Genomic DNA, 14,479 nt, shown 5'->3' on the forward strand with positions numbered 1-14,479 from the left:
TTAAAAAAGTTTCAAAGAAAGAAATTTACTTACTGCCTTCCCATGTACAATGCAAAAGATTCAAAGCCCCTTCCACCCTCTTCCAGTGTGCCAGATGAAAGAATGCATATGCTATTGCTTCACTGTCCCCTCTCTTCAGGATATGTTCTGGGGGTAGGATTAAGCTTTTCATTTCTAGTAGGTACTGAAATAAAAAAGCAGGAGACAGATGTATTAATACACAGTAATTTGGAATTCAATATTGAAAATAGAAAGGTTGATTTCCCTAAAGCCACTACTCATAAAATCTGCAGCCTTGTTACTACATTTGAAGGCAATTACTAAAACATCCAGCAATCCAATGTTTGCTGACAGATATTAGCCTTGTATACTAGTTTACTACAGTGAAGATCAGAGGCTTTCAGGCTAAGATATTATGATCAAAGAAATAAATATAGACTCAAACAGCAAAAAGGAAAATTTAGACAACACAATAATTTGATATAATTTTTACCGAAAAATGATGGAGGGATGTGTAACCAGAATGAAAATATATAAAACAGACACATGAAGGTTAAGTAGTCATAAGACTAAACCAACTGTGTTAGCGAGACCTGAGACTGACTAGCACTGCCCATTATTTTTTCTATACAGATCTATCAAGGAGAAGGACCTAGTCCTATGAAAAGGGCCATCCATCATGGCTTGGATGCTAGAGGGAAGAGCGGTGGCAGTCAGAGCATAGGGAGACCCAAGGGAGGGGAACAGCACAGACACCAAACTACAATGCTCTTTTAGGCCCTTTCACAAAGACTGGAGGGTTCTCAGCTTAAACCTCTTAATTCGTATCTTCTACAAAAGAGGTGGGAATACAGGGGGAAAAATGAATATTCATTCTGGAGGCTCAGAGAAAATTAAGTATCCATTTGTAGGGTTTTTGTGTGTGTGTGTATAGAACAGAAAAAGAAACAAATTTAGGATATTTATATTTGAAAACATTAATTTCTCTCTGCTGCTTGGTGCTCTCCCTGTGCTCCATTACTCATTACCTCCCTTCCAGATTTGTCCTCAACACACATACACATACACATACACTACTACCACCAACAATCATCACACCAACCTACACATCGCCTTTAAAATGGAGATTAACATCAAAATTACAACTAAACTACAGAAAAATCATCATTCAGAACCACCTGAAATCTAGCTGAATGGAAGTCCTTCAACTAGGGATTTAAAGACAAAGCCACTTGTTTTATCCTTGATTCTAATATCAAGACTTTCTTGATATCTCTGCTTAATGACTAGGACTTTATCATTATTACCAAGATTACTGCTTTTCTCTATAGTTTCCTACAAATCTCTTATAGGACCTTCCCTGTCCAGGCTTTATCTCTCTCTCTCCTCTCGATCCATTGGAATAACTTTTTTTTTTTTCATTTTCCTTCTTCTTCTTTCCTGTCATTCTTTTGTTATCCTCCATTCTGTCTTCCTGTCTTTTTGTTTGATTGTTAGTTTCTCTTATTCTCTTTATTGTATCTTTATTTTCTCATTTTCAACTATTATCCTATTCCTATTCTCTCCCTTAATTTTTTGCTGGCCCTTCTTTCAGAATCTTTTCTCTGCCTCTATTATCTCCAGTAGCTTCCTATTTTTCACATTTTAGTTTACTATTATTTTCTAAATTTTCATCACTATTAACAATAATATGCATGTCTCTCTCTAAGTGTTACTTTTCTTTCTCTCTTTTCTTTTAAGCTGCGTGTGTGTGTGTGTGTGTGTTCTTCCTTCACTCTCCCAGTTCTATTTTCACTTGGGTTGTTTTCACTGTGACTGTCAAGATATTTTGTAAGATACCCATTGTTTCCTGGAAGTTTAGTTGTGTATTGTCCTGCCTTGCCAGCACCCATACAACAGCTTACACGATGAGAGGTTGGGGCTGAGACACACAGTTAGCCAACCTGAAAGGAGAGTCCTCCCAAGGACTGGTCAACAACAATCTAGACCCAAGCATAACAGGAGAACATAAAGAAACCACAAAAGGGACACCCACAAAAGGGACATGCCTAGAGCAAAGAGATCAGAAATATAAGGAAAACACACCTCTGGGCTCCACTGGACTCACAAGACAAAATCCCTCCCCACAAGACTGGGAGACAGCAACTATATCTAACATATAGATACAAACACTAAGACCTACTGAAATGGGGAGACAAAGAAACAACCCCCAAATTAAAGAAAAGAAAATGCCAGAAAAAGTCTTTGATGAGATGGAGTTAAGCGAACTATCAGAAACAGAGTTCAGAGTACTGATTATGAAGATGCTCAAGAAACTTAATGATAAAAAAAGGCAACAGAGTATAAGACTGAGGACTTTAGGGAAAGCATGAAAAAAGAGATACATAACATAAACAAAAATCAGATAGAAATAAAGAATGCTGTATCTGATATCAAGAATACACCCCAAAGAATTAAAAGCAGGCTCAATGAAGGAGAGGATAGAATAAGTGACTTAGAAGGCAAGGTAGAAAATATCACTCAGTGAAAGAAGCAAAAAGAAAAAACACTTAAAAAGCATGAGGACAATGACATGGAAGCATAGATGAGACTGATGAATGTCCGAGGGATGGAGGAGGGCGGGTAGGTGGAGGGGGAGAGAGTAACCAAAGAATTTATATGCATATATGCACAACCCAAGGACACGGACAATGGTGGGGAGAGGAACTGGGGAGGGGGAAGGGATGGGATGGAATGGGTTACTGGGGAGAAAATATTTTAAACAAAAATAAAATTGGGGGGAAAAAAGCATGAGGACAGTCTAAGGGAGCTTTGGGTCAACAATGAAGTGAAACAACATTCACATTATATGAGTGCCAGAGGGGAAAGAAAGAGAGCAAGGGATAGAGAACTCTGTGGAGGAAGTAATGACAGAAAACTTCCCAAGGCTGGCGAGGGAAAAAGCCACACAAGTTCAGGAAGCACAGAGGGTTCCAAACAAGAGGGACTCAAAGAGACCCACTCCAAGACACATCGTAATTAAAATACCAAATGTCAAGGACAAAGAGAGAATATTAAGGGCTGCAAGAGAGAGACAAGCAGTGACCTACAAAGGAACCCCCATAAGGCTAACAGCTGATTTCTCAACAGAAACTCTTCAGGCAAGAAGGGAGTGGCATGGAGTTCTCAATGTAATGAAAAGCAAGAACATGCAACCAAGACTGCTTTATCCAGCAAGGCTATCATTTAAAATTGAAGGTGAAATAAAGAGCTTCCCAGAAAAAAAAAAAAAAGGCTCAAAGAGTTAAGTACCACCAAACCAGCATTGCAAGAAATTCTAACAGGACTGCTCTAAGAAAAAGAAGCAATAGTGTGAGAAAGGTACATCAGCATAAAGAGCAAAAATGGCAGTAAATAAGTTTATATCAATAGTAACCTTAAATGTAAACAGAATAAATGGTCCAATCGAGAGACATAGAGTAGCTGAATGTATAAGAAAATAGGACCGAAATATATGCTGTCTACAAGAGACCCACCTGAGAGCAAAAGATTCACACAGGCTAAAAGTGAAGAGATGGAATGAAATATTCCATGCAAATGGAAAGGAAAAGAAAGTGACAGTAATACTTATTTCTGACAAAATTCACTTCAAAATAAAGACTATAACAAGAGACAAAGATGGTCCCTACATAATGTTAAAGGGATCAATCCAAGAGGAGGAAATAACCCTTATAAACATTTAAGCACCCAATATAGGAGCACTTAAATATATAAAAAAATTCTTGGGGAACTTTAAGAGGCAGACTGACAGCAACAAAATGACAGTGGGGGAGGGACTTTAACACCCCACTGTCAGCACTGGACAGATCATCAAGACAAAAAAGCAAAAGGGAAACAAAGACCTTAAATGGCTCACTTGACCTAATGGATTTAATTGACATTTACAGAACATTTCATCCTGAAGCAGCAGAATGCACATTCTTCTAAAGTGCATATGAAACATTCTCAAAAATTGACCACATGTTAGGGCACAGGGCAAGTCTCTACAAATTGAAGAAGACTGAAATCATATCAAGCATCTTCTCGGATCACAATGCCATGAAACTAGAAATAAACCACTATAAAAAAACTCAAAAATATTCAAACACATGGAGGCTAAATAGCATGCTATTAAACAATGAATGGGTTACCAATGAGTTCAAGAAAGAAATCAAACACTTCATGGAAAATGAACAGACACCAACTGAAAATCTATGTGACACAGTGAAAGCAGTCCTGAGAGGAAAATTCATAGCATTACAGGCCAATCTCAAGAAACAAGAAAAAGATTTAATGAACCATCTAACACAACAACTAAAAGAACTAGAAAAAGAACTGCAAGAAAAGCCCCAAGGAAGTAGAATGAAAAAAATAATAAAGATCAGAGTAGAAGTTAATGACATAGAGACTAAAAAAACAATACAAAAAATCAATGAAACCTAGAGCTGGTTCTTTGAAAAGATAAATAAGATCGATGCACCATTAGCCAGATTCACTAAGAAACAAGGAGAGAGGACCCAAATCAGAAATGAAAGAGGCGATATAACAACCAATCCAACAGAAATACAAAGGATCGTAAGAAAATACTATAAGCAACAATATGACAACAAACTGGACAACATGGATGAAATGGACAAATTCCTAGAAGCATACAACCTTCTAAAGCTGAATCAAGAAGAGGCAGAAAACCTGAAGAGGCTGATAACAACTAATGAAATGGAAGCAGTAATCAAAAAACTCCCAGCAAACAGAAGTCCTGGACCAGATGGATTTACTGGCGAGTTTTACCAAACATTCAAAGAATAATTAACACCTATTCAAACTATTCCAGAAAATTCAAGAGGAGGGAAAACTCCTAAACTCTTTTTATGAGACCAGCATCATCCTAATCTCAAAACCAGATAAAGAGAATCCAAAGAAAGAAAATTACAGGCCAATATCCCTGATGAACATAGGTGCTAAAATCCTCAACTAAATACTAGCAAACCGGATCCAGCAATACATTAAAAAGATCACACACCACGACCAAGTGGGATTTATTCTGGGGATGCAAGGCTGGTACAACATCCGCAAATCAATAAATGTGATACATCACATAAACAAAATGAAGGACAAAAATCATATGATCATATCAATAGATGCAGAAAAAACATTCGACAAAATCCAGCACCCATTTCTGATAAAAACTCTCAGCAAAGTGGGAATAGAGGGATCATACCTCAACAGAATAAAGGCCATATATGACAAACCTACAGTCAACATCATACTCAAAGGTCAAAAACTAAAACCATTTCCATTAAAAAAAGGAACAAGACAGGAATCCACTTTCACCATTCTTATTCAACATAGTGCTGGAAGTCCGCACCACAGCCATCAGACAGGAAGAAAACATAAAAGGTATCCAAATTGGAAAGGAGGAAGTAAAACTTATTATTTGCAGATGACATTATATTGTACATAAAAAAACGCTAAGGACTCCATCAAAGTACTACAAGATTTGATAACCAAATTTGGCAAGGTAGCTGGATACAAAATAAACATCCATAAATCAATGGCATTCTTATACGCCAACAATAAACTTTCAGAGAGAGAAACTACAAAAACAATACCATTTACCACTGCAACTAAAAAAATAAGATACCTGGGAATAAACTTCACCAAGGATGTAAAAGACCTGTACTCAGAAAACTACCTGACACTGAAAAAAGAAATAGAGGAAGATTTAAACAAGTGGAAGAATATACCATGCTCATGGCTTAGAAGAATTAATATCAGTAACTGTCCATACTACTCAAAGCAATTCATAAATTCAATGCAATTCCTATTAAAATACCAATAGCCTCTTTCACAGACCTAGAAAAAATATTTCGACAATTTATATGGAACCAGAAAAGACCCCAAGTGGCTGCAGCCATCTTGAGAAAAAAGAACAGATTGGGAGGGATCACATTACTGGACTTCAAACTGTGTTACAAAGCCGTTGTAATCAAAACGTTCTGGTATTGGTACAATAACAGGCATATAGATCAATAGAACAGAACAGAGACCCCAGAAATAGACCCACACCATTATGGTCAGTAAATATTTGACAAAGGAGGAAAGAGCATCCAATGGAGTAAAGACAGTCTCTTCAATAAGTGGTGCTGGGAAAATTGAACAGATATAAGAAAAAAAATGAAACTAGACTACCAACTTTCACTATACACACAAACTCAAAATGGATAGAAGACTTAAATGTAAGTCACGAAACCATAAAAATCCTGGAAGAAAAATAGGTAGTAAAGTCACAGACATCCCATGTAGTGGAATTTTCACTGATACATCTCCTAGGACAAGAGAAACAAAAGAAAAAAGAAACATATGGTACTACATCAAACTAAAAAGCTTCTGCACAGCAAAAGAAAACAGCCTCAAAATACAAAGGAACCCCACGGTCTGGGAAAACATATTTGCCCAGGATATAGGTGATAAGGGGCTAATTTCCAAAGTGTACAAAGAACTCATACTACTCAGCAAGAGGGAGACAACCCAATTAAGAAACAGGCAAACATCTGAATAGACTCTTCTCCAAAGAGGACATATAGATCATCAAGATACACATGAGAAAATGCTCAACATCGCTAATCATCAGAGAGATGCAAATTAAAATCACAATGAGATATCACTTCACGCCAGTAAGAATGGCTACCATCAACAAATCAACAAAAGACTCATGCTGGCAAGGATGTGGAGAAAGGGGAACCCTAGTACACTGCTGGAAGGAATGCAGACTGGTGCAACCACTATGGGAAACTATGGAGTTTCCTCAAAAAATTAAAAATGGAGCTGCCTTTTGACCCAGGGATCCCACTTCGAGGAATATTTCCTAAGAATCCTGAAACACTAATCAGAAAGAATATATGCACCCCTATGTTCATAGCAGAGCAGTTTACAATACTAAGATCTGGAAACAGCCCAAATGCCCATCAGTAGATGAGTAAATAAAAAGGCTGTGGGTCATATACACCATGGAATACTATGCAGCTGTAAAGAAGAAGGATCTCGTACCCTTTGGGACAGTAAAAATGGAACTGGAGAATATTATGCTAAGTGAAATAAGCCAGGCAGAGAAAGACAAACATCACATGATCTCGCTTATATGTGGAATCTAAATAACTTAATAAACTGATGAACAGAACAGATTCAATGAAATGTAAGCATAGATGAGACTGACGAGTGTCAGAGGGATGGAGGAGTGTGGATAGGTGGAGGGAGAGAGAGTAACCAAAGAATTTATATGCATATATGCACAACCCAAGGTCAAGGACAATGGTGGGGACAGGGACTGGGGAGGGGGAAGGGGGCAGGACGGGGTGGAATGGGTCACTGGGGAGAAAAAAGACATCTGCAATATTTTAAACAAAAATAATATTTAAAAAATAAATAAAGAAACCACATCAAGACTAGTAGGAGGGGTGGAAATACAGAATAGGCTGGTCCCACACCCATTGATGGCAGATAAAAATTGGGAGAGATATCTCGGTTGTGTAGGCTGCCCCTGAGGAGTGAGGGGTGCCAGCCCCATACCGAGCCCCCTAACCTAGGGAACCAGTGCCAGGAACAGAAGTCCTCATAACTTCTTGCTGTGAAAACCAGTGGGGATTGAGGCTGAGGGAGGCAAAGGGCTACTGGAGTGGCAGGCAGTCCCTCCTAAAGGGTCTATGAACGGACTTACTTGGACTCACTCCCTCAGAGCCCCAGTGCTGAGGCAGCACTTTGAAAGGAACTAGGGACATATGGGCAGAAACTTGATTGTCTGACAACAGGGCAAAAACTGGTAGAAAGCGGGGCAGCTTTCTGTCAGACAAAAGTTCTGGCAGGAGCCATTTTTCCTTTTCTTAGATGACCCCCCCACCCCCCGCCAGCAAAGAGCCCACAGGCAGGTGCTGTATCTGAGTCTCCATCATCCTGGCTCACACTGTTTGCTCTGTCTTGGTTATTCCCTCAGACCTAACCCCATCCAACGTGTAGGCCCATCCAAACTGTTTCCAGTGGATTTTCCATACAACTGGCCTTTCTTGCTTCATGCTTCAGACTTTCCTAAAATCTCTCAAACAAGCAGTAACTGGCCTCTGCATACACCATACCTCTTGCTAAGTGGCCCCAGGCCTGGCACTAGCAGCATTTAGCAGCATCTGGCCTTGGTTTGCAGCTTAGCCTCTCTTGGGCACCTCCAAGCCCAACACAAGTAGCAGCCATCTGCAGATTGCTCTGAGCTCATGCCAGGTGGCGCCAGACAGGGCATAGGCAGTGGATAACTTTTCACCTCCTGGTAGGTCCCAGAGCCAGTGCACCTGGTGGACAGCTTTAGACCATCCCAGATTACAACCCTACCACCTCCATGAGTGACACACTCAAGGGGCATACTTGGTGAGCACCAAAGCCCCACTGAAAAGAATGCTGGTCTGTAGGATTGACTACTGCACATCAGCTCTTCTGTTATAGTTGCAGCTGGTCCTCACAGCTGATTGGCCTGGGAGTCAATCACTCCCAGTGACACCAATAGCAATCAAGGCTCAACTACAACAGGACAGTGTGCATAGCCCACACAGGGGTGCACCTGGAGCACTAGCTCAGGTGACCAGGGAGGCTGTGCTGCTGGACCCTAAAGAACACCTACTACACAAAGCCACTCTACAAAGTCTGGAAGACACAGCAGTTCTACCTAATACACAGAAACAAACATAGGGGAGGAGCCAAAATGTGGAGACAAATGGGTCCCAAATTAAAGAACAGGAGAAGTCTCCAGAAAAAAAAGTAAATGAAATAGAGGCAAGCAAACTACCAGACACAGAGTTCAAAACAATGGTTATAAAACTGTTCAAATAACTTAGTAAGAACTTCAACAGCATGAAAAGGGCATAGAAACCATAACAAAGAACCAGTCAGAAATGAGGATACACTAATTGAAATGAAGAATAATTTACAGGGAATCAACAGTAGAGAATACCAAGAATCAAATCAGCAATCTGGAACATAAAAAAGCAAAAAACACCAAATCAGAATAGCATAACTGAAACAGAATCCCAAAAAAATGAATGCACCTCTGGGACAACTTCAGGCATACCAACATTTGCATCATGGGAGTGCTGGAAAGAGAAGAGAGGGAGCAAGCAATTTAAAACCTATTTGAAAAACTGATGACAGAAAACTTCCTTTACCTGGTGAAAGATATAGACATAAAAATCCAGGAAGTACAGAGTCCCAAACAAGATGAATCCAAAAAGGCCCAAACTAAGACATCATATTACAATGCCAAAGGTTAAAGAAAAAGAGAGACTCTTAAAAGCAGCAAGAGAAAAGCAATTAGTTACCTACAAAGGAGCTCACATAAGAATATGTTAGCTGATTTCTCAACAGAAACTTTGTAGGCCAGAAGGGAATAGCAGAAATATTCAAAGTGATGAAAAGCAAGGACCTATAATCAAGATTATTCTACCCAGCAAGGCTATCATTTAAAACCGAAGGATAGATAAAGAGCTTCCTACACAAGAAAAAGCTAAAGGACTTCACCACCACCAAGCCAGTATTACATGGAAAATTAAAGGGTATTTTTAAGAAGAAGAAAGATTAAAAATATGAACAATAAAATGACAACAAATGCATATCTATCAACAATTGAATCTAAAAATAAAAATAAACGAAGAAACAACAGAAACAGACTCATAGATACAGAGAACATTTTTGACGGTTGCCAGATGGGAGAGGGGTCTGGGGGGGATGAGAGGAAAGATGAAGGGATTAAGATATACAAACTGGTTGTTAAAAAATAGTTATGGGGATGTAAAGTACAGCCTAGGGAATATAGTCAATAATATCCTAATAACTATGTATGGTGTCAGATGGGTATGAGATTTATTGCAATGATCACTTAGTAAGTTATATAATGACTAATCACTGGGGTGTGCACCTGAAACTAATAATATGTCAACTGTAATTGAAAAATTAAAAAATGATTAAAAAACAAAAATAAAATAAAATAAAATGGAGATTAGCAGATGATGGAGGGATGTGTAATCAAAATGGGACAAACACAGCAAAAGGAAGTGCTACAAGAAGAGATGTTCAATAATTTTAACATCACAAACAAATGTCTGTGGATTTAACTGTTGATGGAAATTTATGAAAGAGGGTGAATGCAGAATCCTGGTATACGGAATGGAGATTATGGTACACCTATCAATGTTTCATTATCATCTTGCTGTGGATTTAGATACTTTGGGCCTGCTGGGTGCAGTTGCCCAAAATTTCTTCTCCTGTTGGCACATGTGGTGTCAGGGTGTACTGCTCAGCAGGAGCTGGGAGGATGCATTCTGGCCTCTTGGTTCAGTAAATAAAACTTTCCTCACTCTGGGTCTGATATTTGAAGAAGCCTCAAAGCAGGAAGAGTAAGAAAGTGAGAGAGCCCAGCCAGAGTGCAGTAGAAAACAGGGATACGGCCATCACACTTCGGGTATGGATGGGAAAGAAGGCCTTTTTCAATAGAAAGATCTCTTCCCAGGCCAGTTCATGAAAGGTGTTTATTATTTTGATGGGAACTCCTCAAGTATGAGTTCCAAAATAACTTTTTGGTCATATGCCTTTTTAAATTCTACAAGTTACTGCTTTCCTTCTCCATCTTGTTTTAAAATAGTACAAAACAAAAATCTTTTGGAAAAAAAATGATTTTGAATTACCTAGTAATCCAACTAGCACTATATTTATATTGAATACAAGTCATAATATAAATATAAAGGTGAAATTTATGTTCAGAGAATATCCTCTCATGATTTTGTTACCATAATAATAGAAGCCATTAGACTGTATGTTGCTACTAACCAGGATGATCTTAAAAGACCCCAAAGGCTAGGAGTCATGAGAAAGATAAATAACTTATAAAGTGCTACAAACTGTAGTAATTGTTTTAGAGTAAATTAAAGAAGTAAGACCAATTGGTTACCCTTAATAATCATCCAAAGAAGAAAGGGAAAATTTCCTACTTAATAAAACCCCTAGAACAAAATTTTGATTTCTGGGTTCTCTAATAATTTATAGTCACCTTGCTTACCAAATTGTCAATTTTTAAAGAAGGATCATGCTGTGTGAACTTTGAAACAAATTAAATATGAAAACCACTAGCTCATGTGTCCCAAGTATACAGCAATCTCTTCAAGTGCCTGATAATGAGATAATGGCTGAAAGAAAAGTGTAAGCTACTATTCCTTTTATTTCCATGATTAGGAAAAGCTTTCAAAGTCATTGCATTAAGTATCTATGAGAAAACTCTTCTCTTAGCCTAAGGAACCTTCAGGAATAGGGACACCTGAGAAGAAGTAAGCCTGGTAGCCACCCATATTTGTGGGTAGAAGTTGTAACAAACTAGAAGGGGGTGGGGCTACAATAAATGTAATAAAACAAGAATTCACTTAAAAGCACTGCTGGCTACCAGGGCATCTACGTATATTTGGAAAAGAGTAGTACACGTGTGTGAGATCGACGGTTTACTCAGCCTGCAGGCTGAATGTGGTGCATATGGCTTCAAGGACATCATTCACAGCCCCAAATATGGGCTGTGAGGTAATGCTCTGTTGATCCCCTAAGCTCCCTCTGATCTTAGCATATGTGTACATTTCACATACTGCATTATATTAGTTATCCATGTGTATTTCCCCTCAGCTTAATTACAAGATCCTCAAGAACATGAATCTCACTTCCCAAGAAGTCTCTCAGTGAGCATCCCGGGCCTGAAGCTAACCAGAGCAACTTATCAAGGAAACTTAGCTGCCTTCTCACCACATCTATTTTATGGTAGAAATAGGTTATGCCTATAAAGGAGATTTGTACACCTATATACTTCCATACAAAATGTTGGCTCCAACCAAATGATGAAGGCTAATAACAATGCGTTACATTTTTAACCAGGCTTAAAATGGCTGGCAAGATCAGTTCTTCACACGTGTAACATTTAAAATAGAAAGGCATGGAACATCTCACATCTTACTTGTCAAGGAAAAAATAAATGGAAAAGGGCAGATCCCTATCCACAAGTATGCATAAATCAATTAGAATAACTGTAGCTCGCAAATCAGAGAACTCTCTCTGCTTGTCCATAATAATTACTTGTCTTCTATTAGCTAAGCCTGCATTCCGTGCTATCTTGCCTGCCATCCTGCCTCTAACTTCCTTCCCACTTTCTCAAATCACATTGATCTTGAAGTAGAGGCTTTTAAAAGTTTCGGAAACAACTTTACAAAACCTATTTGTCAGAATCTAATTCCTTATGCCCAATATAGGAACATATAAAAAGGAGTTGAGTAGTGCCTACTTATGAAGGTATTGGAGCAGAGGGTGGTTTACCTGTTGGGAAAGCCCCAGGAGAGATTTGACCCAGCAGAACATACCCCAGATGACTGTTCAGATATTTTCTGTTAAGGTCTTAAAATTCTATAATAATTTGAGTGAAAATGATCCCAAAGTTATCCTTCATATAGATATTAATGACAAGGAATTAATTTATAGCCAATTTTTGAATTTCCATACCAACAAGAGCAGAAATCACATGAAAATCACTAGCAAAAATATGGGAAAAAACAAACAAAAAAAAGAACAGGTTAAATTACAGGATAATTAGATGATGGCTATCAAGTTGCTCCCAAGAAGCAGGTAATAGAAGAATATTTTTACCATGAGGAAGTTTTCATGATATATTACTAAATTTAAAAAGTGTACTACACACATTATGATGTTTGTAATAAAAATGTATATACAGGCATTAAAAACATTGGAAGGTCATAGATTGAATACTAAATATCTAGAAATATATAAATATCCAAAATATACAGAGAACTTATACAACTCAACACCAGGAAGACAAACAGTCCAGTTAAAAAATGTGCAAATGCCCGGCTGGGCGTGGCTCAGTGGTTGAGCGTTGACCTAGGATCCAGGAGATCGTAGTTTGATTCCCGGTCCGGGCACATGTCCGGGTTGTGGGCTCGATCCACAGTTGGGGGCTTGCAGGAGGCAGCCGATCAATGATGGCTCTCTCATCATTGATGTTTCTCTCTCTCTCTTCCTCTCTCTGAAATCAATAAAGATATATTTAAAAAAACAAACAAAAAATGGGCAAAGAACCTGAATAGACACTTCTCCAAAGAGGACATACAGATGATAATAGACATATGAAAAATGCTCAACATCACCAGTCATCAGAGAGATGCAAATTAAAACCACAGTGAGATATCACCTCACACCTGCCAGAATGGCTGCCATCAACAAACAACAAGTGCTGGCAAGGATGTGGAGAAAAGGGAACCCTAGTGCACTGTTGGTGAGAATGCAGGCTGGTGCAGCAACTGTAGAAAACAGTATGGAGTTTCCTCAAAAAATTAAAAATGGAACTGCCATTTGACCCAGTGATTCCACTTCTGGGAATATAGCCTAAGAATCCTGAAACACCAATCAGAAAGAATATATGCACCCCTATGTTTACAGCAGCATTACTTACAATAGCCAAGATCTGGAAACAGCCCAAGTGCCCATCAGTAGATGAATGAATAAAAGAGTGGTGGTACATTTACACAATGGAATACTATGCAGCCATAAAAAAGAAGAAATTCATACCTTTTGCGACGGCATGGATAGATCTAGAGATTATTATGATAAGTGAAATAAGCCAGTCATAAAAAGGCAAGTATCATGTGATCTCACTTATATGTGGAATTTAACGAACAAAATAAACTGATGAACAAAATAGAAACAAAGGCACGGTTACATGGAACAGACTGACAGCTATCAGGAGAGAGGAGGGAGAGGGGTACTGGATGGAACAAGGTGAAGGATTAGCCAAAGAACATACATGCATAGCCCTTAGACATAGACAATAGTGTGGCGATGGCAGAGGGAAGCGGGAGCAGGGGATTGGTTGAAGTGGGCAAAGTGGGAAAAAATGAGGATACCCGCAATAATGTGAACAATAAAAATAAAGAAAAAAAGAAATATTCATTTAGAAATTTTTAAATAATTTTTTCTGCTAAAAGAATTAATTCCACTATTATTAAAAACTTGGAAAATATAGGCAAGTTAAAGAAAGAAGTTACATGCAAAAAAAAAGACACACAATACCACAAAAAAGCAAACTACAAAAAAAAAGGTGAAAGGGATTAAGAAGTGCAAATTGCCAGTTATAAAAATAGTCACGGGGATGTAAAGTATAGCATAGAGAATATACTCAATAATATTGCAATAATTATGTATGATACCAGGTAGGTACTAGACTTATTGGGGTGATCACTTTGTAAGGTATATAAATGTCTATTTGCTATGTTGTACACCTGAAACTAATATAATACTGTATGTCAACTGTAATTGAAAAACAAATTTTATTTTTTTTAAATATATCTTTATTGATTTCAGAGAGAGGAAAGAAGGGGGAGAGAGAGAG

The 14,479-nt window shown here is 38.3% G+C and overlaps 1 protein-coding gene across 9 annotated transcripts in view; it reads right to left on the reverse strand.

Annotated features, from left to right (window-relative positions):
- ST7 (suppression of tumorigenicity 7) overlaps window positions 1-14,479 on the reverse strand; it is a 333,226-nt gene that overhangs the window by 20,592 nt on the left and 298,155 nt on the right. For all 9 annotated transcript variants that reach the window (XM_081147743.1, XM_081147742.1, XM_081147750.1 and 6 more), the window contains one exon: window positions 34-184. In XM_081147743.1, the coding sequence (XP_081003869.1) occupies window positions 34-184 (151 nt within the window). The remainder of the gene's footprint in view (window positions 1-33; window positions 185-14,479) is intronic.

This window comes from Miniopterus schreibersii (assembly GCF_964146895.1).
Source record: "Miniopterus schreibersii genome assembly, chromosome: 9".
Taxonomy (NCBI): domain Eukaryota; kingdom Metazoa; phylum Chordata; class Mammalia; order Chiroptera; family Miniopteridae; genus Miniopterus; species Miniopterus schreibersii.